The sequence below is a fragment of the Etheostoma cragini genome, chromosome 8, assembly GCF_013103735.1.
Source record: "Etheostoma cragini isolate CJK2018 chromosome 8, CSU_Ecrag_1.0, whole genome shotgun sequence".
NCBI lineage: Eukaryota > Metazoa > Chordata > Actinopteri > Perciformes > Percidae > Etheostoma > Etheostoma cragini.
In genome coordinates this window covers 16,009,176-16,030,165 of record NC_048414.1, presented here as the reverse complement: position 1 = coordinate 16,030,165, position 20,990 = coordinate 16,009,176, and the positions used below count along the sequence as shown (strand labels likewise).

Below are 20,990 nucleotides of genomic sequence, written 5' to 3'. Positions count from 1 at the left end.
AAACTGCAGCATGTTTTAGGGGGTAAAAATTTAGGCGAGAAAATCATATATTTTCCAGTGAATTTCAAGAGGTTTTAAGATAACTACATTCTTTTTTTTTAAGATGATTTTTGGGGGGTATTTCTCTTTATTATAGTGATATTGGGTATCCTGGAAAAGGGGAGAGAGATGGGGGATGACACGCAGCAGGTCAGATTCGAACCGTGCCCCACTGCAGGACTCAGCCAACATGGGGGCGAATGATCTTACTGGTTGAGCTAGAGACCGCCCCACGGTAACTACATTCTAGCAGCTATCTGAAGAACTAGGGTCCTAGAAATTCAGTCCCTGAAACTGTAGATGTCTCTATTGCTGGGACATGCACCTCACTTGTGCACCTCACCACAAATTTAAGGTTTATATAATGGATGAGATTTGCTGATTATCAAGATGACCTTAACACTGTAACGGTTCAGCGTGTGTTTGTGCACGTGTGTGATCACCTTGGTAAGAGGCAGTGTGGGAGAAGAAATTATGAACCATCAGGAATGTCCTGCCTGTACAAAATATAAGTATTTTTATGTTCATAGAAAAGTGTGTGTGCAAGCTTATTGATTCCTCTCCCACTCCTTCAGTAATGAATGTTTAAAATAGGACACTAAATGCATTTATTGGTAAAACACTATTTTGAAACTGGTAGCACTGTTCCAACATGTGACTGTAGAGCACAGGTTGAGACAAGAGTCTCTCAGCCTATAACCTTGTACCGTGGAAAAGGAAGTAACTGCAGAATGTGCTGTACATCCTTCAACATCTTGTTATGTGTGTGGACATGCCCAGGCTGTTTATTACACCATACCCTTAGTTTAAAGTATGTGGACACACACACACACACACACACACACAAACAAACACAAACACACACTTTTCACTGTTGCTTTTCCACTCTCACGCCCTGCTATGGCATCTGTAACCCCAGTGTTAGATTCTCCACCAACCGGCTTGCTGTTTTAGATCCAGCGTGCTGTATGTGAAAATCTGCATACCAAAGAAGCATTAATTAAATAAGACATTTCTGTCATTAAATGGGTAATGTACAGTGTGACGTGATTAGTTCAAATGTTCTGTTGTACTAGGCTAACTTGAAAGGTTTGTCTTGTTGCTAATCAGCGGAGGACCAAGCTTGTCCAAGCTTCATCATTCACAACTGAAGACATCATCGTTTCATCTGCAGAAGCTCATCAGGACTGCAGTAGAAAAGCTGTGTTGTGCTGAGGGATGAGGAGAATATTGAGAAAAAAAAGAAGATGTAAAGTGATCTCCTTTGACAAACCCCACAGGAAGAAGATGGAAACTAAGACGCCACAGAAGACTGAATTCCTCACCAATCGTAAAGCAATGCTTCCTACCAGTTAATTCCTCATCATACCATACTGCAATTGTGTCTGAACAGCTGTAAATTGCTGACTCGACAGGGCATGTAAACAGGTAAAACAACTTCTGGATTTACCCTCAAAACAAGTTTTTATTTTGACATAAATACAGCTCTGTGTCAACAATAACAAGAATCCAATGTCATCATGTCGGTGAAATTAAAATTTCAGAGTTAGACACCTTTAGTTGAACTCAGAAAAGTTCTGGATATCGAGGGTGGTGATCTGTTTTTTCTGCTTTCATTTGTACGAAAAAGAGATGTTCCATCCTATTTTTAAATATGCAAGTCTACAGACATCCTGCTAGACCAGAACTGCACTGCTCAACTGTACAGAGAGCTACACTATTGCATCTGCAACACTGTGTCCTTAGTCCGTCTACAAAACAAACTAATTCTAGGAATGCTTTCAGGTATGCCTGCAATGTGGAAAATGACCACAATCATCTGTTAAAGTTGTGGTTGTTAACCTTTACGGTACTGTGGCACACACATGAAAAAAAAATAAAAAAGTTACCAGGCTCAGAAAACCCTTTGCCTTATGGTGTATCAGGTTGCAGGGTGTATACTGTAGCTTGCACCTTTTGTTTTCAGTCTTTTAACTATTTAAAAACAGCTCAAGTTAGATTTGAAATTACAGAAATGATGAGAGGTAAACATATGGTAGCTACTTTGCATAGGCAAGGTCACATCCTTTGAATAAGGAACAAATTGCTGCTACTGAGCAAATTAGTGCTAATAAGTGTAGGAAATATATGATTACACTTTTAAAACAGAGGATGGAGCATGGTTAGCATGAAATCCTGCATACTGTTGAACGTCAGTAGCACATGTTTAGAATCAGAAGCTCTGGTTGATGGACACCATCATCACTAGAGCTAGACCGATAAATCATCAATGTTAACTTTTTAGCAGATACATTCTATATGTGTATATGTCCGACATGTACAAGTGTCACCATTACATAGTTTGTTCACCAGAGAGCATTGACATGTTAAATGTAAAATCCGTATCAAGATTGTTGGTTTACGCAATGTGTTGAAAAGAATTACTATTGGCTGATGTATTGTAATAATAACTAAAAATATCCACCATTGGTCGGGCTATAATCATCTGTCATTGCCTAACCATCAAACAAAGGATAAGGCAGGCAATATCAGGTTTATCATCGTTAATGTCAAGAAATCCCAAGAAAAGACAAAAACAACGTCTTAGTCCAACTTTTAATACATTCTGACTTCCCTGGCTCTTGCCCTCTAACCTATTTTGTAAAAAACATGAATATAGTGTATACTTACATTCTTAAAAGCTAAATAATTTGCTTAAACAGCTGGTCCCTGTAGTTTTTGTATAAACTCTACTCAATCAGGAGTGGTGCACCTGGTGCAACCGTGTGGATCACTAATCTAGTGATTACTACTAGTCTTTTTTTTAATAACTATGTAGATACCTCAAAAGCATTTCACATGTTAAATTCCATCTCTTTGAAACAGTTTTTAAAGGCATTCATAGGTTTGAGGCCCATGGATCAGCACACAGAGAACACTCCCAGTGGTGTTTTAAAAGGTATGGAAGCTAGAGCAGTGGCTATGTCAAAAAGCTTCTCTGGATATGATTCTTTTGAAATGATTATGTTGGTAAAGACAGAATATGATCCGTCTTTACTCTTGTAAATTGAAGTTTTTGAGATTGTGAATTATTCTGCCTCCTATAAACAGCCTTTACTTATTAGGGAAAGACTAAAATGCATCTTGAACCCATTGTTTCATTGCAATTTATTTTTTTCTTCTAGTTTTCCTGAATCTTATACACATGACCACATTTTTTTGTTTTTGCAGTATAATTGCATATAATTAGAAGTTATAATTGAATTTGCATTCCTGAGGCCCGACATTAGAAAGGTATCCGGATGTCAATGACAAAGAAAACCACATAGCGTTTCTAACACACCTCCGACGGAGGTGTGTTAGAAGCCATATAGAACAGTTGACACCTCTCAAGTTACAACTTGATGACTCATTCTTAAACATGTCTCGTCATCACCACGGTAACAGGTATTCCTTAGCAACAAGAGCATCATCCTCCACTCTCAATGTTAAGGCGTGGGTTTCAGACCGCGGGTGTCCTTCAGCTCTGCTTAAGCATTCCAACAGTCTCCACCTCTGATTGATTCATCGTTAATCTTTCATTCTCTCTGTCTCTCCATCTCGGCCCGGTTGGACAGCAGTACTCATTCTCTCCTCTCCTCCAGAGTATGCGTCTGTGCAGAGAACGGAGATCTCGCCGCTATTTTCAGGATGAAGCCTGCACTGCCCCTACGTAACCTCTAGCTGATGGCTCAGCAGGATCCTGTTTCATACCACCAGCCATCAATTCAATACATTATCACAAGGTGCAATGCTAGATTCCCATACAGCATTCACTATGAATGTGGCTGCTGCCACAATCCTGGACTACAGTTTTGGCTTCAGAGGTATTTTTAAGAAAAGAGGCCCAGAGAACATTAGCCCTAGTCTTTATCCACTGGGTGTCACTCTTATTGGATGATTGATTTCTTTGTGTTGGAATTCTAAACTCCAGACGATTTATGAGGACAATGGTAAGCTGCTCCTTAGATCTCTGCAGGGTAAATCCAGACAGCTAGCTAGAGTATCTGCCCGATCTGAGATTTTTTTTTTAACAACTAAAACAACCTTTGAACATACACGTTCCACCAAAACAAGTTCCTTCCCAATGTTATTTTTTCAGCGGCCTTTTTTTTAATGCCACCTAGGTTAAAATTTAATGCGAAATTAACGGCCATATAAATGTAAATGTAAATAGACTGTTTTTATATAGCGCTTTTCTAGTCTCAACAAGAACTCAAACCGTTTTTATATAGTACACGAACCATTCACCATTCAAACTCATTCACATACCATGGCCGATGGGTTTCAGTGTCAAAGTGCCCAAGGACACTTCGACATAGGACTGCAGGGCCAGGGATCAAACCACCAACCTTCCAATTGGCAGGCGACCGCTCTACCAAAACCAAAAACCTTCGTCAGCCAGCCCTTCACTGGCCTTGTGAGTCCGGCGTCTCAGAAGCTCGCCTAAAGAGTCATTGCCATTTATGACAGGAGGACAATCTCACTTCACACAAAACCTCATATAATGGAAAATCAGTGTGGATTTCAGGCATGAGAAAAGAATTATGTAACATTTCCTGAATTTAATATAACATTTTATCACAATACTCAACAATAATATTTAACTCACACACACACACACAAAATAAATAGGATAGCTAAAAATAAAATGTGTGCCAATATAATATGCCAATGTAAATGCCAATTGCTTCAGTGATTATTTCATCTTTTTCTAAAGGTTGCTTGAAAGCAGCAGGGATAAAGAGTTTTTTCTCACCCCGCTGACCGGCACATCATGGTGATGGTGTCAAACGTGTGTTAGCATGTTAGTAGCACAGTGCGAGACGTTCTGTTTTCTTTCCTGACAACTGATTGATTTGCGCCTGAGATTGGATGTTTAGGCCAGAGCTTGCTTGCCATGGATTTTCAATTAAAGACCATGTTGAGCCATTATTATTATTATTATTATTATTATTATTATTATTACACATCCACACTGCGCACACTCCACAGTCAAGAGTAAGAGAGAGTAAAAAGTCAGTCAGAGAGTAAAGTCAGAGAGTAAAAAAAAAGGTTGATTGGTCGTAAACAGTACCTGTACTGTCGTATAACATCCATCGATTCAGCAGAACACAAAAAATATATATTTTTCTTTATTAACTTTAACTTGATCACCAACTGTTCAGTCTAAGATTCAGGTGTGTTATGCTAGTAGTCGATGATGTAGCCCCTGGATGTTAGCCTGAAGTGGAGATGAGGAGTGGGCTACAAAAGGTCTGGTAAGCTCAATTCTTACTAACTCCACACCTCTAGATATTTTAATTTATGATTGGTTGGGTTAAAAAAAAAGAAGGGATACCGTTACCGATACTGTGACTTCGACACCGGTTACTAACCCATTCTTTTTTTGGTACCAATTTTATAAATCAAAAAGCAATAACAACGTTAGACGTTACGGCACAAATGTCTTTTATTTCTTCTTCAGCTCCTATTACGCCCGGTCTATGTGCGTAACATAGAGGTTTTCCTGCGTGTCTCTACAACGTGTAACGTTATTTAGACAATCACCAGCATTATCCAATCTTGGTAGAAGCATGCTGCATGCTAACTGGTTCACTGACTGATGAAATTTACTCCTTAGGTATTAAAATTGGGTAATGAATGACGAGGCAAAATTAACATGGTTGAATTGACTTTAAAAACTGGAATCACAATCACAATCTTTACTTTTGAAGTGCTTTCAAATCTATTCAGCTCAACAAGCTTGGCAAGAAGCTTGCAGGTTCACCCCAAAATGCGGAAGAAAGTTGTACTGGAATACTGTGCATGAACCTGTGCATTTTACTGCAAATAATATGAATTTCATCAATAGCCTTGCATCCTGCAGAGATGTTTTTACACACGACAATGACCTGCTTCCACCTCACACACTGGCTGTCACCCGCAATCAATCAGCTAAATGGTTCAAATCTGGAATGTAAGTCATAATTTAGTTATGATTATAATGGGGTTAGAGTGTTGTTGTTTTTTCAACTCTCAATAATTAAGCTATATACTGTATCTTCTAATTAATAGACAGAGAAAAACATAAATACTCTGCTTTGTGCCGCAGGATTCAGGCCACACCAATCTATAGAGGCTGAATCGACTGTTGTTGAATTTCCCCACACAGGCAACTACACGCTACGCTGCATTGACTGAACTCTACAGTAGATATAAAATGCATAGCGAATACGTATACACAGGTGCCCAAATGCAAAACACACTTAAAGATGACAAGCAACAAATGCTAAAAAGCAACATATATACAATCCTTGATTGAACGCACAAATATAGAGATGTTGGTGCACTAAAATAAACGTGCAGCAGGCAGATACTCGTGGCTACATGGAAAACCCTTGTGATAAAACCAGTTGACTTGGAATAAAATTTGCATTAGAAAACAGGAGCACGGCTCTACATGGATGGTGGAGTGGGGTATGTGCGCATGTGTACTCAAAACTCACAAACACCAGAGGCAGTGGACGTCAAATGACATGACTGCAGACTGAGTGGGACAAGCACATTTCTATCTCCTGAACACAAAGACCAACATTCACATCCCCAAAAACACAAAAACATACATGCACACCAAGAAAATCACATGCACAGGTTTTCTGTGCTCTGTTGTTCCAAAAGCCACAGGTCTGTGATTCTTGGTTTCTTCGGCGCAGTATAGAAACAACAACATTTCATACACAGGGAGCCTACAGGTATCTGCTTTATATTTTATTGTACAGTGCATTTTAACCACGGCACGTATTTCTAAATAGAACACTCATTCACTGCATTCTGTATTTATACATTCCAATGACGTCAGCCAGCCACAAAGCCTGGTGTTATGGAGGTCACATCCACCCACACTCAGTTTCAGAAAGCGAGCGCGTCATGATAAGCTATCTGCATGTGTGTAAAAGGCCAATACAAACATACTGTAGCCACGTATACAGTAAATGCACAGCCTTCAATTGTTGAACCTTTTCTTATTCACGGATGTGATATCAGTAAGTGGATAGTAAGAGATAAGTAGGCCTGCACGATCCGGGGAAAAAAATGAATCACGATTTTTTAGCTAAGAATTTATATCACAATTTTCCACCACGATTTTTTTTCTCACAAAGTGTTACGTTTATTGCACAGATGAACCGTGACAATACAAAACAAATTGGCAGTGCAAAACAGATTTCTTTTGGCACCTATAGCACATTGTTCATCACCCCAAGCCTGTAAACATAGAGGCTTCAACGAAGAGAAGGTAGAGCACTGCGGCGCTTTAAAACCTATTTTATACACCTTATGTTTAAAACTCACAGAAGAAAGTAGTAGCGCTTGTGAAGCTGTCTGCTCTTAAAATTAAGTGAGAATCCTTTAAAGAGTCCTTTAAAAAAAAAAAAAGAAGGAAGTTATTTAAAAAATGTTATCAAAGAACAAGGTGAATCGAGATTGCAATTTTATCACGATTAATCGCGCAGGCCTATAGATAAGTATGTCCATCACCTGTGGGGCTCTACATGACCTAGATAAGGAATTTCTCAACAGGAAGCAAGAATGGAAGGATCAGAATACTATACTACTTATACTATACTTCTATTAGGCAGGTCAATAAACCTAATTTACTGGTACTGTGTACCTACATTGACTTACGTTTTATGAATCTTATATAATTAAACTAAAAATGGCCACAACAACTAGTAACAGTTTAATATCAGTAACTTTGCATAAAATGATGATGATTTGCAAAGCCGGAATGAATGAATGGACCTTAAGTCCACCATTGTCCCAATCATGCATCACTATATCTTTTTACACAAATCCGGCTTCCTCATGCCTGCTTTACCGTACTTTGATTGTGGCTAAAAACAACAGCAACATGAAATCCTGTTTATTAATAAATTACTTAACTTTATATTTACTATGCTCCACAAATGACCTGCAGTAACTAAAACCTTCAAAGAAATTTACACATTTTTTTCAGAAAAGATATTCTAATCTTCCCAAATCCACCATAATAACTTGCTATTTGAGACTTAATTATTAGCACTGCGGCCTGCTCACCTCTCCCAGGGGGCGTCATTGATAGCAAAGCTAGGTACAGTAACAATAATCCTCCTGTAAAGTAACAAGACATTATTAGTTTTCTAAAGCAGGCTCTAAATCACTTCTATTAATCACTGCCAATCGAAGGGAATGTCACCATTAATGAGATCTATATAACTGTCCCTCAAAACTACAATAAGAACTCAAATAGACACCTGTCAATCCAAAGATGAGAGAAAATGGATAGTGTGTTTTAATGCTTTAATATGGCTTGATGTTTTTCTATGTATGTGTTTAAAACCACATTGATGTTGCCCAAATTTAATATCCACAGAGATATTCACTGCGTTAAATTCTTATTATTATTTAGCATCTAAGAAAGTCTAAGAAATAGCAGGATCATTGCACCTTCTCTAGTGTGACATTTTCAGGGAGGTTTCTAGGATTTGATAAGGTTTGGGGCTTAGCCCGGAGACATTAAGATAAACTGAACGCAATACACACAGAGCAGACCAAAAAAACGGCAATTGGCTTGTTTGTTAATATCCGTGCACAGTATGTTCATTTCAGCTGCCCAGTTTGTAGATGGCACAAAAAATTGGCTTGATCACAGCTGGCCAGGCAACCCAAAGGCAAAGGTTTTGTTTGTGATGTGATGTGTGGGGTTTGGGTATAAAATTAGTGGACAAAGCATGTGTGACATCGGCAATTGGTTTGTGGAGATCTGCTATACATCGTTGTGTTTGCCGTAACGGGTGAAGTAATCCTGGTTTGCGGATGTGACGATTAGACAAGAGGTAGGAATGAGGGAGGAGACTTTACACACTTTGTTACATTACACACTTTCACTGGCAATCACATCATAGCCACGCTCTAAAACACCTCTTGCTTTATTTCCATTATTAAAATCAACGAGACCATAATTCAAAAAATGAACAGCCTTCTGTGTTGCAGAAGACTTAAAACTAGCAATTGAGACCATGAACTCCTTATGAAAATGTTTACTGAGGTAATAAATCAAGTGAGAAGTGGGTTACTTTCTCATAGACTTCTACAGAAACAAACCTTCTGAAACCGCACGTGTCGCCCCCAATTCAGATAGAATGCAGGTTTAAGGCACTTACACATTTGCAGCACTTTGCCGAACCAGATGCTCTGTCCATTAATATAAGGTCTATGGTCCTACCCCAAAAACACTTATTTTCCTGCATTCTGGTGAATTTTCTGCACCAATTTCTACCTTTTTCTGCATCAATTTACGCTGTAAATATCTTTTATGTAAATGGAAACAGACGAAAATTCAAAATATACAAATATGAAATAAAAAATAAAGAAATATAAAAATGTATATCGAAATAATTTTTTTATATAATGTGTTGAACTATGTAATCTCCTGTAGATCAACTTTTTCTTTACTATCTTTGCTGACTGAGTCAGTACACATCAAGGCATAATGTACTCTTCCATCCTCTTTTGCATCTTCTGTTGGAGAAATAACTTCTTTAAATGTGCAGGCTTGTTCACCTCATGGATACATTAAACCTCTAGACTTTAAAAGCAGATGTGTTTCAACTTATTTCTGCTCATGTTCTACACATTCAAAATACAACTCATCCCATCTGTGTTCTCTGTGAGTTCAAAAAGTCATATTTTCAGAAAAATAAAGTTATAATATTACAAGAATAAAGTCATAATATTTCAGAAACATCTCCAGTCTACTGTGCGTTACGTTATTGCTCTGCTGATATGGTAGTATCTCAGAACTTCTTACAAACACAGAGAACCTAGTTTGGGAAGCAGCTACACGCTGCTCTACATCAGAGATGGAAAACCAGCAAAAACCCAAACTACTGCAGAAATACATGGGAGCACCAGTAGGAGTTGTGACAAGTCTACCGCAGCATCCCGGCAGCAGAGCGGTCCATTATGATTCCCTGAAGCTGCACAGACCATGGAAGCCACGTTGCTCTTCTCTATTCTTACAGAGAGTGGACACAGAAAAACTGCATTTAAATTGTGATGTTATAATCACAGTGGTCTACTTCAAAGTAAGAAAGTCAAATGTGTCAACAGCAACACAAAAAGCAGAGAAGAAAAGCTTTCAACGCTTGAAAAACATTTTTTAAGTAATATAACTGGTCATCACCAGTTGTTTTTTTTAAGCAAAGTTTATCTCTTTCTGAAAAGGAACTCAGTAAATCAACCCTCAAAATACACTCCATAGACAGCTTGTCTACTGTTGTCTTTTACTTTTGTGTTTGTCTTTCACTTATAAACAGATCAATCAAGACCAAGACAAATATTGCTCTGTTAACATTTTGACTCAGATTTTGCTGTCTTAAAACACTTAAATGCTGCAGCTATAGGTCCGGCTAAAACAAAAATCACCACATTCCTGCAAAGGAATAAAAAAGGTATAAATCGCACCATAGTCTTACAACTTTACCAGGTGAAATCAAGAACTCAGACGCCGTCTGTAAAAGTGCCTATTTGTCTTTTCGATCAAGCACCCCTTCCAATACTTTATTTCCCTTATTCTTTCTTATTTTTTCCCACTCTACCTGTTTCGGAAGGCTCTGTGGCGCAGGCGGAGCACGCACAAAGCAAGGCCCCATTTCTTCCTATTGGTCAGACACGAGCTTAACTCCATAGGGAGAGGAAAGAGAGATGGACAAACAAACAGAGGACAGTGTGCAGTAGTTCCTGCTCTCTGCTGTAGACTCACAGAGACAACAGTGGAGGGACAGAAGAGCCCAGCCTTAAATTCCAACAAAAGTCACGTGGCACTGTGACACCCACCTGCCAAGGATCCTTCTCCATGCCGGCTTGAGTTTGGTGTTTAAGCATATAGGCACTAATGCACACACATGGTATAACACAGGCCCAGATGCATCTTTTATACACAAACGTACACAATATCTCACACACCGATCTGAAATGCAACACCCTCAACACGCCTCCATCTGTATGACTGTTGAAATGAACTCATTACCTAAAATACACTCTGAGCACTCTGAAAAGACATCCAATGTCAATTAAGCTTCCAGACGCTGTTACTAAAAATATTTTATAATATGATTTGAATGTCAGCTCATTAGCATATCAGTGTGCCTGGCCTTAAAACTTTACATATTGCTGTTAGGACAGACTTTGGGGGCTTCTAGTTTCAAGATGACTGTCAGGTCGCCCACAGAAAGACCAGCAGTGTCATGTGCAAAGTCAGTTGCAAAAGGTGGAACTAATTAAAAATAATGAGCTGTGTGGGTTGTCCCTATTAGGCTACTGATATTATAAACAATATCAGAGTTTAACGTTATGTGAAAATGTGAAATGTTGACTCCCCACAAGAGATACTTCATAAAAGGAAACGTGTCTCCCATGCAATCTTATTCTATTAATTAGCCTAATAAACTTTATACCAATTCTGTGCGCATAAAATAAAGCTGTAGCAGTAGTTGGGCAATGCTATCAATAACTACTGGGTGAAAAAGAACACACTAGTTCACTTAATTTATTATGTCAGGGCCTGTGTAATATTTCAATAATATCCATATAGGGACTTCAACATATCATGAAGGCATGATTAATATAAAGGACCCATGACATGGTGCACTTCGGATGCTTTTATACAGTGGTCCCTAATACTGTCTCTGAAGTCACCTTCCCAAAATTCAGCCTTGGTGCAGAATTACAGCCACTAGAGCCAGTCCCACAAAAAACTTTCCTTAGTTTGTGCCAATTCTGAATCTGTAGCTTTTTGAGGAGGGGGGGGCAAGGTGGAGGCTGGGGGTGTGGCCTTGACCAACCGCCACTTATCTTGTTTGAAAGCCATGATGTCTCTCTCTCATGAGCGGGCCAAATTCTCTGGGCGGGCAAAGCAGAGAAAGGGGAGGTAACCTTGCCCCTTATGACCTCATTATGAGGTCATAAGTGAATTGAAAATGTCATGCCATGGGACCTTTAACAATTTAGTGACTTTACTTACTATGTAAACGGAACTGAACTGTTAGATAACTGCAAAAAAACAGCAAATATTAACATTTAAAGCATGAACCAGCTAGTTAAGTGAATTGGTTATCATCACAAATCATTTCAGCTCTAGTATTTACTCTCCTGATAATAGGGAAGAGAATACCCACATCAGGATTGCCATACTCAGCTCGTGTTGGCCAGCGTCAACAGGAAGACACACAGGCGTGGCATCATTGGACATTACCGCCATTTGACTGATGTTAAACTAGAGGACATAGAGGGAGCATGCAGAGCTGGCCCGTTGTTGACAATCTAGAAGTGTTTTAAGGGTCCAGAGCTCTACAAACCCCACCCACTCAGTCCAATGGCGTTCTCACACACAGCAGATGAATATGGTTATCAGTTAAACAGCAGACAAGTGACTCTGTCCTACAGGGCATAAGGTGTGTGTTTGTGTATGTTTGTGTGTAACTGTAGCAGCAGACTAAAGGAGACAAAAAGTGGTACCTCCAAATTCAAACGTATTATCTTTTCACACACATTCATGTGCAAAGCCGCCCAAACAAACACAAGCCTCGGCCCTTACAAATACACACACACACACACACAAAAACACAGCATTATCATTCCACTGCTTCAACACTGCAGCATCAGTAGAGATTAGTCCCCCGGTGACCTAGCATTACCCAACACACTGCGCAAGTCTGCAGAGAGCCATCTATCTTCTCCCTCCATCTTCCCTCACTTTCCCTCCTCTCCTTTCCCCTTCTGCTTTTTATCTTTGTCTATCTGAGCCTCCTCAGCTGTCTCCATCAAGTCTCTCCTGAGGTTTCTGCTGTCCTTTCCTGTTCTCTGCTCTCTATGTCTCTATCTTGGTCTGTCTCTCTTCAGAATTCTTCCTAAGGCTTTATAATTTCTTTTTTAGTCCCTCTTATGGACTTCATTACTCTGGTCATCATTTTACCAATACGTTGCTCTGCTCCATAAAAATGTTAAATTTTCCTCCCTTTTTCTTCCCTTTCCCCCCTTCTCTCTCTTCCTCCCTTCCCTGTTTCTGCTAAGTAAAACTTCCATAGTGTCGTAGCAGTCCAGTCAACTCCAGAAAGACTACGTTATTGGCAGATAACGTAGCTGTAAAAAGCTGTAAAATAATGAGAGAAAGGCCCACTGCAGCTAAAAACATTACACCATGAGATAGGGGAACCAAAGGGGAATGTTTTTTTATCCCATTTTCCTTCGACAAGCTCTTGTTGCATAATGGAAATACAGTCTATTATTAACATTGTTGGAATTGCTTATTAAAACCAATGGGTTCTGCCTGTTGCACAGTTGGTGGCTAACAATATACTCACAACGCAAGCATGCCACTTTATGGACCCAGAGTAAGATTGTTTTTGTTACCAAAGAGGACACGTGAGTAGTAAAGAAAAAATGAGTGCAATTTAGATTACCGATTTTTAAATTCATGCTAAATTAAAATCTAATTTTATAACTTTCAATGCTGCACAAATGAAACAAGTGGTGCACATTATTATCAAGAATCGTTAGATAACTCTTCTTCAACAATGATCAAAGCCACCGTGAGTAAGACCAGTACTGCATGAGATCTGGTTCCAACAGAGGAAACACCCCCCCCCCCCAAAAAAAAAATTGAAGCAAAACCAGTAGGCCAAGAGATATATGGAAATGAAAAACAAAAAGTCTAAATAAGAAGAGAGAATAAAGACAGTAATAGAAGAAGAAAGTTAAAAGATGCAAAGATAGAAATGGTACAGAGGGAGCAATTAGACATGACTGAGCAGTACAGGAAAGACTGGAATGCTGTTAATGTAAACATACTGAGTCAACAGGAGCTGGGAGCACTGGACTAGGTCTTAATCAGTAGAAACCGAATAAAATGATATGCTTCTTGTCCCGTATCCTAGAAAAACCCAGAGTTCTTGCAAGAGCACAATTTGAATTGGTTCAGCGAGTTATTGTGGCATTGAGTGATGCTGCTCATTAACTACACCCTTGTAGCCGAGCTGCACCAATCACATCGGTGTATCTGATATAGGCGGGCCAGAGGCGGGCTAAACAGATGACAGTTTAATCTACCAGTTAGCTCTACTGGTAGCTAAGCGTGTGGGGCTCTGGATACGTCACCCCATGTATTGTTGTGACTGGTCGTAATGTTATCCAATTGTGTGCAGTGAGATTTTTAAATGCACGCTTGGTGCCGCCCTTCAGAAGGGGCAACTTTCATTACTCAGTGCCAGGCCCTTAATCTTTCGGAATTGGGTCTTACCAGGCTACATGTCATGTGAATCCAATGGAAAAATTCCTACTTTTTTTATACAAAGTAAGTTTAAAGTATAATTTCAAAGGTAATCTGATCAGAGCTTTTGCCATATCCAACTAAACAGTTTGTGGAATGCAGATGTGCTGACAATGGGTGCTGTTATGGGTCAACAAATGTTAAAGGGTTTTTGCTGTTTTAGTATAGTTACTTGATATAAGTAGTAAATAGTATTGCGCTTTTCAATTGTTGTTGTGTAACTAACTTAATAACTTAATAAAAGGAAATTCTTCAAGAATTGTGAAGTGATTCCAGTTTCATCCAACCACATTAACAGTCTCACCCTGCAGTGTAAAGATTTTTCAGCCACGGTGTGAGCTTTGACCCTATACTACACTCACTGACACCACAACCCTGTCGAGGCACTCCCGCCAGATCAGGTACCTAGGTCCAGCTCACATGACCCACTCCTTGAGTATCGCCATGACGATTGCGTTTGACACACTACTCATGAGGTGTCTTGTTCCTGGCTGCTCAATGCTTGAGTCAATGATTCCTATTACTGATTAACCACATAGGATTTCATTAAGCAGGGCGGAAATTCTGTGCTATGCAGTCAAGATAGACTTGTTTGCAAGGCCTGTATATTTCAGGCCCGTTTCTACACTACACAACTACACACGTACCCACATGCAGTTTTATTTACCATTGCTACATCACTAAAAGGCCTTGGATGAAAAGACAGCATGTATGAGGATGCCACCTTCTCAGTCTGTCCCAAATGGAGATTGGAGGCTAAGCAACAGAAAAAAAGTGTCCGGAGAGAAAGTAGAGGTAATCATCTGCCTGTTTTCCAGACATAAGAGGGGGGCTGGTGGATATAATGGAGGCCAGGAGGCCAGACAGGCAGGCCAGGCAGGCTAGTTTGCTAGCTATCTCCCTGCCACGCTTCATTAGCTATTGTCATGTCCCTGCATTGTTGGGGCAGCTCATGTCTGTGGGTGTGTGTGTGTGTGTGTGTGTGTGTGTTGTTGTGTGTGGGATAGACCAGAGAAGATGGTGGAGGCCATTTAGGCCAGTCAAAGCTAATATACTGTGTAAATGTGATAGCTGCCATCATGCGATCTACCAGGGTTGGATGTGATGTTGTCTGCTGCATTGGCCTGGCTCAATGACCGACTGGACACATTCCAATACTTCAGATAGCATGCTCTGCTGCTCTTTCTGCCATTTTCTCCTCCCTTTATTCTTTTGCTTACCTTCAAATCATTTTCAGATTTTTTATAATACGCAAATTTGGTTCTCCTTGAAAGCTGGGAAAAGAAGTTGATTAATTGATTAGGGGATTCACTGAAAATTAATTGATAATAATTTGGATCAATTGTTGTTTAAATAAGAATGTCAAAGCTCTCCTGGTTCTAGCTTCTTGAACGTAAATATTTACTGGTTAACATGATAGTAAACTGAATTCGGGCTGCAACTAACAATTATTTCTATAATTCATTTATCTGCTGATTATTTTCTCCATTTAACATATAATCTATAAAAGAAAGAAAATCAAAATTTCCCAGAGCACAAAGCCACATCTTGACGTCGTTTGTTTTGTCCGCCCAACAGTCCAACCCCAAAGATATTTCAATAGTTACACCCCTTTTTAGTGTCATAGAACTGTTAATCATTGATAAGGAGAAAAAAGAAGGCAGATGTGTCTATGCTGCTCCTTCTGACCTCCTAATATCAGATAATTGGAGACAATGTTTCGTCAATCAATCTGGATATGTGAGGCTGCCTTTTATAGTTCTGTATCAATCTCAATTTACTTCCCATCTTCCCCCTCAGTTATTATATTTCTTTCCCCAATTTATTTCTCTTTGCTTCTCCTCCCCTCTGTCTTTTCTGTGTCCATGAAGTGTCAGTTTCAGTTATCACAGTACAATCCTGCACCATCCAATCAAATTTACAACATACAGCCACAGAACCACAAGCAAAGGCATACTATACAAGAATGCTTGAATCATGGATGGTATGCTGATTTCAGACAATTAACCAATTTGTCATATGTAATCTACTATGAGTGCTGTTTGAAGTGGACGTAATATTTTCTGCTGTAGCATGACACTTTGTTAAACACTCAGACCCCAGAATACACACTGACTGAAGGTGAGACCATCAGCATTAAAGACAGTGAGGTTACCCACCAGCTCTTAGCACTTCTACCTATCATCAGCTACAAGAGCTACAAGCCAGCTTCGAAACAAAGCCAGTAAACTCTTGGCCTTCGGGTCTTAATTTATCAAACATTTTTAATCCTTACAGTAAAGAAAGTTTCTTTAAAAGGACATAAGCCCTGCACCAAACAGCATTGGTTATAACCTAAACCAATGTGCCGTCAACCCTCAAAAAAAGCTTTAAGAGTATACACACATACACACAGAGTTCATACACACATACATCCATCTCCATCACGCCTCAAGTGCCAAGTTACACAACAGGGATCGTCTTCCTGATGCAAACGCTCTAAGAGAAATTGGTCACAGTGCTGCCTCTTGCTCTTTTCAGGCTCAACTCCATCCATCCATCCTTTTGGTTTAACACACAAATTATCCAATCCATTTTGCCCTATTGTAGACAAACACATTACTGCACATCCCAAATTAAGAACTCCACATCTGTGTGTGTGTGTGTGTGTGCTTGTTTGTGTGTATGTGCGTATGGTATGTTACGTACCTACTATGTCTAGTGTCTTTAAATTGTGCTGGTGTGTTCCTAAACACAAGCCCAATATAGACCCAAATATAACCCACTAAAAATAACTAAAGAATAGCTCAAACTTCCGAATCAATTCATGCTGCAACAAACAAATAATGTCTGTCTAATATAATAACCATAACTTGTATAATTAATGTCACTTATTATTATAGACACTATCAATGAATCTATACATTTTTCCCATTAATCACTTATACAAAAAAGAAAAAAAAGAAAGTACAAAAAGTCATGAAAAACACCCATCACAGCAGCCTGAGGTAAGGGGAAATTTCGAAGTCGCTTGCTTTGTTCCACCAACAGCCCAATAACTAGTTTTTCATTTAAAATGATATAAAACAAATAAAAGCAAAAAATCCGTACATCTGAGACGCTAAATGTGACGTATTTGGCCTTTATTTCTTAATAAATGACATTACACGGCTTTAAATAACCTATACGATTTTAAATGACGTTAGAACAGTTGAGTCATTTGCCATTGATTAACTACTTCATTAATCAATATGCTCAACCATATGTTTATATTGGCGGTGGCATACAACACTGTACTTGCATCTCAATAAGTTTGATCTTTCCAACATATCCCTTGCCATATCAATCTCTATCTTGAGCTGCCAATTTATGCTGATGAATAGTAATAATAATAACGATGCACCTTTTTTAATTTAAAGCAGGATCTCCTGTGTGTGCTATCTGCACATATCCTGGCCAAAAGGCAACCCAGCTGTCTGTGTATGCAACATTAAAAAAGCTGCAGATTCTTCTTTGATGCACGGTGCAGAGTTTGGCTTGTGGCATTCATTTACAGTTTTGAGCATGGGGGTAATTGCAGCTAGTCTATTCCTGAGGTTAGGTTACTGATAACGATATTGTGTTTCTATCAATTAATTCAGAGAGGAAAGATGATGCATAGTCATGACTAGCTATACTAACACATCTGTTCACATACTCTCAGAGTGGTCAACCTGAGATGGTGAAAACAGCTAATGCATGAATTGCTACTGTTGTCACAAGTAATGTTAAAGGAGGGCAGCAGTATGTGTTTGAGTGTAGCTCTTTGTTGTAACCTGTGATGCGACAAGGGACCGCTGCATTATTTTTAATTACAGTCAGGTGGCTGTGACCCAAACAATAGAGGAAGAGAAAACCTAGCCGAGTGATGAAATCCACCAACCTCCCCACACCAGGGCTGCCAGACGATCCTCTTTATTTGTGTGTGTGTGTGTGTGTGTGTGTGTGTGTGTGTGTCAGTCAGTCTGTCAGGAATCCTATTCTCCTTGCCTAGATGCTAAACATATGAGTTAATATGATCATTTCAATATCTCCATTCATTCTTAGATGCCTTTCTACAATTTGTATAAACGTCTACTGCCGGTGCCTGCTCCTCCAAATTAAACATCACTTCATGTCCATCCAAAACTGCCAATGTAAGGCGGCTCTCCTCTGTGCCCAACTGCCCATGTAATAATGCCTGATATTGTTAGTGCCCATTTACTTCTGCCTATCTGTGTGCCCACTGTGCTGTGTTTGAGTGTGCCAGTCTGGGGCCTGACGCTAGGTTGTGTGGATGGTAGCAGCTCTGCCTGATCGTACTTGGCACAGCATCAGTGGCTACCTGAGTCATCCAGTCTGCCTGCTCTTCACCCTCCAGCACCCGTCAAATCGAGCTCTTTCCGCATTTGCACACTGATAGAAGAATGTGGGCTTGGTCCGATTAAATCTGAATGGATACGGTTTCTTATGCATGCAGTAAAGCTTTTTGGACACATACTATTTGTGTCACTACTTTGACATTTTTGCGTTTATATTCAATGCTCAAAACAGAAATGGAAACCACCAACAGCAGAGCCTTTGTTCTAAGACATTTCTCTCCCTGTCTGTCTTTCAATACAACAATAAAATCGTCCTTATTTGGCTTAGTTACACCTGTAGTGACTCCCAGACCTATAAACCACTATAACTACAGATACTTTCCAAATCAGGATCATCCAAGCAACCCTGTAAGAAACGCAAAGGTGCTTATTTTGATCTTGTAAGCCTGAGTGTGAGGGTCCAATTTGACACGAATAGGTAAAAATGATTAAAAGAGACCATTAGTCTTTATTGAATAACAAGGAGGGATGGCTTCTGAGCCATGGCTGGCCTAAATACACATGCTCATAGTGTATTGTAAAATAATCGGTCCAGACAATTTGAAAATACACTTGTGTGTGTCTTTGTCTGTGTGTGTATTTTCATTAGCCACAGTGTGCCATGTGGCTGATGGTGCCTTGTGACTTTCCTATTCATTCTTATCACCATTCCTTGATGTTTTTACAAGGTGTAAATATGTAAATCTATGATACATCAAAGCTGGTCAACATATGATATAACTGCCTGTGTGTGTATAGAAGTTGAGTGGCATTCTAACGTATCATTGTTTAGGGAAAGCTATGCACTAAGGTGCGTCATGTGGTGAGCTGTTGTCTTGCATCGCTGTTGAGATGCACTACTGCTGCTGTTGGCTGGCTATGCTAATGTTGACGTGTGTTGACACTCTTGCTGTGTAAGCTCTGTGCTCCAGCACCATAAAGAGACTGTGTGTGTGTGTGTGTGTGTGTGTGTGTGTGTTGTTTTCATAGTTGTTGTAGCCACAGAAGGCAGCAGCAGCTCAAGTGTGTTTCTGTGTTGAAATGTGTGAAAGATGTTATGATTTTAAATGAGGTTGTGTAATGTAGAGGAATGTGGTAAGGATGTTATGATTTTGCAGCTAACTGAAACGTTACAGCACAATGCAATACTGAACTACTGCGTTTTTTTTCATCCTGACTACAGTCAGACTGATGTGACCCAGACAATAGAAGGATACACAGACAGAAAGAAAAAGAGAGAGGATACAAACCATGGAGGTGCTGAGGGGGTTGGGGAGAGATGAAGAATGCAAAATAACAGACAGACAGAAGGACATGCACGCAGACCTGTGGGGATGAAATGATAGATAAGGACAGAGGGGAGGAGGCGGAGGTGTTACCTTTCGGGGGACGAGGATTTCTCCGAGTTCACGGACATGAGCGGTGCCTGTTAGCCGCTCGTTGGCCAAGGGACCACAGGAGAAGGTGAAATAGAACAGAAAGCTGCTTTCTCTCTTTTTTTACTCTTCTCCCCCTATTTTTCTCTGCTGTGTGTCTGAGTAAATGAGATTAAAGGGTTAATGCCTCCCCTCCTCTTCCTCCGTTTCCCTCCTCCTCTTCCTCCTCTCTCGGTCTCTCTTGTCCTCTTGCTCAGAGGAGAAAAAAGGATGGAGGACAAGGCTCCGCAAAAGGATAAAAAAGAGCAGCTACTGTGCAGTGCATAATCTGGCTGAATGCGTGTGTCTGCCTACATCGGTGTGTGTGTGAGCTGATAGCGAGAGCAGCAATGTCAGTCAGGCGCCCCGCCTCATGCCCCCAGCCTCCTTCCTCCCTCCCTTTCCTTCCTTCCTCTTTCACCTTGCCTCTCTTTTACTTTCCCTGCTTTCACTGAAGCTCCTTTTTGTCTTCCTCTTTCCTTTGTTTCCTTCCTCTCTGGTATTGCTTGTTGAATTGGTAATGAAATGACAACACAAGCTCTGGATCCACAGTGTGTGTCTGTCTCTGTCTACGTATCCCTCCCTTCCTTCTTCTTGTCTGTCTAGCTGGCTCTATCAGGCCTTCTGCAGCTCTGCACAACAACTGAGCCCAAAGCCAGCTGGAACGCTCCACTTTCTGCACAGGCAGAGGGGTGTTGGCTTGTCACAGCAACAAGAAAATTGTGTCTTTCTCCTTGAGGCAGACTCTCCTCCCCCTTTTTAACCCTCTGTATTAGTCTCTCTCTCTCTCTCTCTCTCTCTCTCTCTCTCTCT

The 20,990-nt window shown here is 40.0% G+C and overlaps 1 protein-coding gene across 8 annotated transcripts in view; it reads right to left on the bottom strand.

Moving 5' to 3' along the window:
* The window catches only part of srpk2 (SRSF protein kinase 2), a 62,303-nt gene that overhangs the window by 25,067 nt on the left and 16,246 nt on the right, over positions 1-20,990 (bottom strand). Inside the window, exon 1 of one of the 8 annotated variants that reach the window (XM_034879995.1) lies at positions 20,142-20,873. The exons of the other annotated variants lie outside the window; for them this stretch is intronic. Coding sequence (XP_034735886.1) covers positions 20,142-20,179 — 38 coding nt within the window. The 5' untranslated portion in view covers positions 20,180-20,873. Of the gene's footprint in view, positions 1-20,141; positions 20,874-20,990 lie in introns of those variants that run through there. 8 annotated transcript variants of the gene reach the window in all.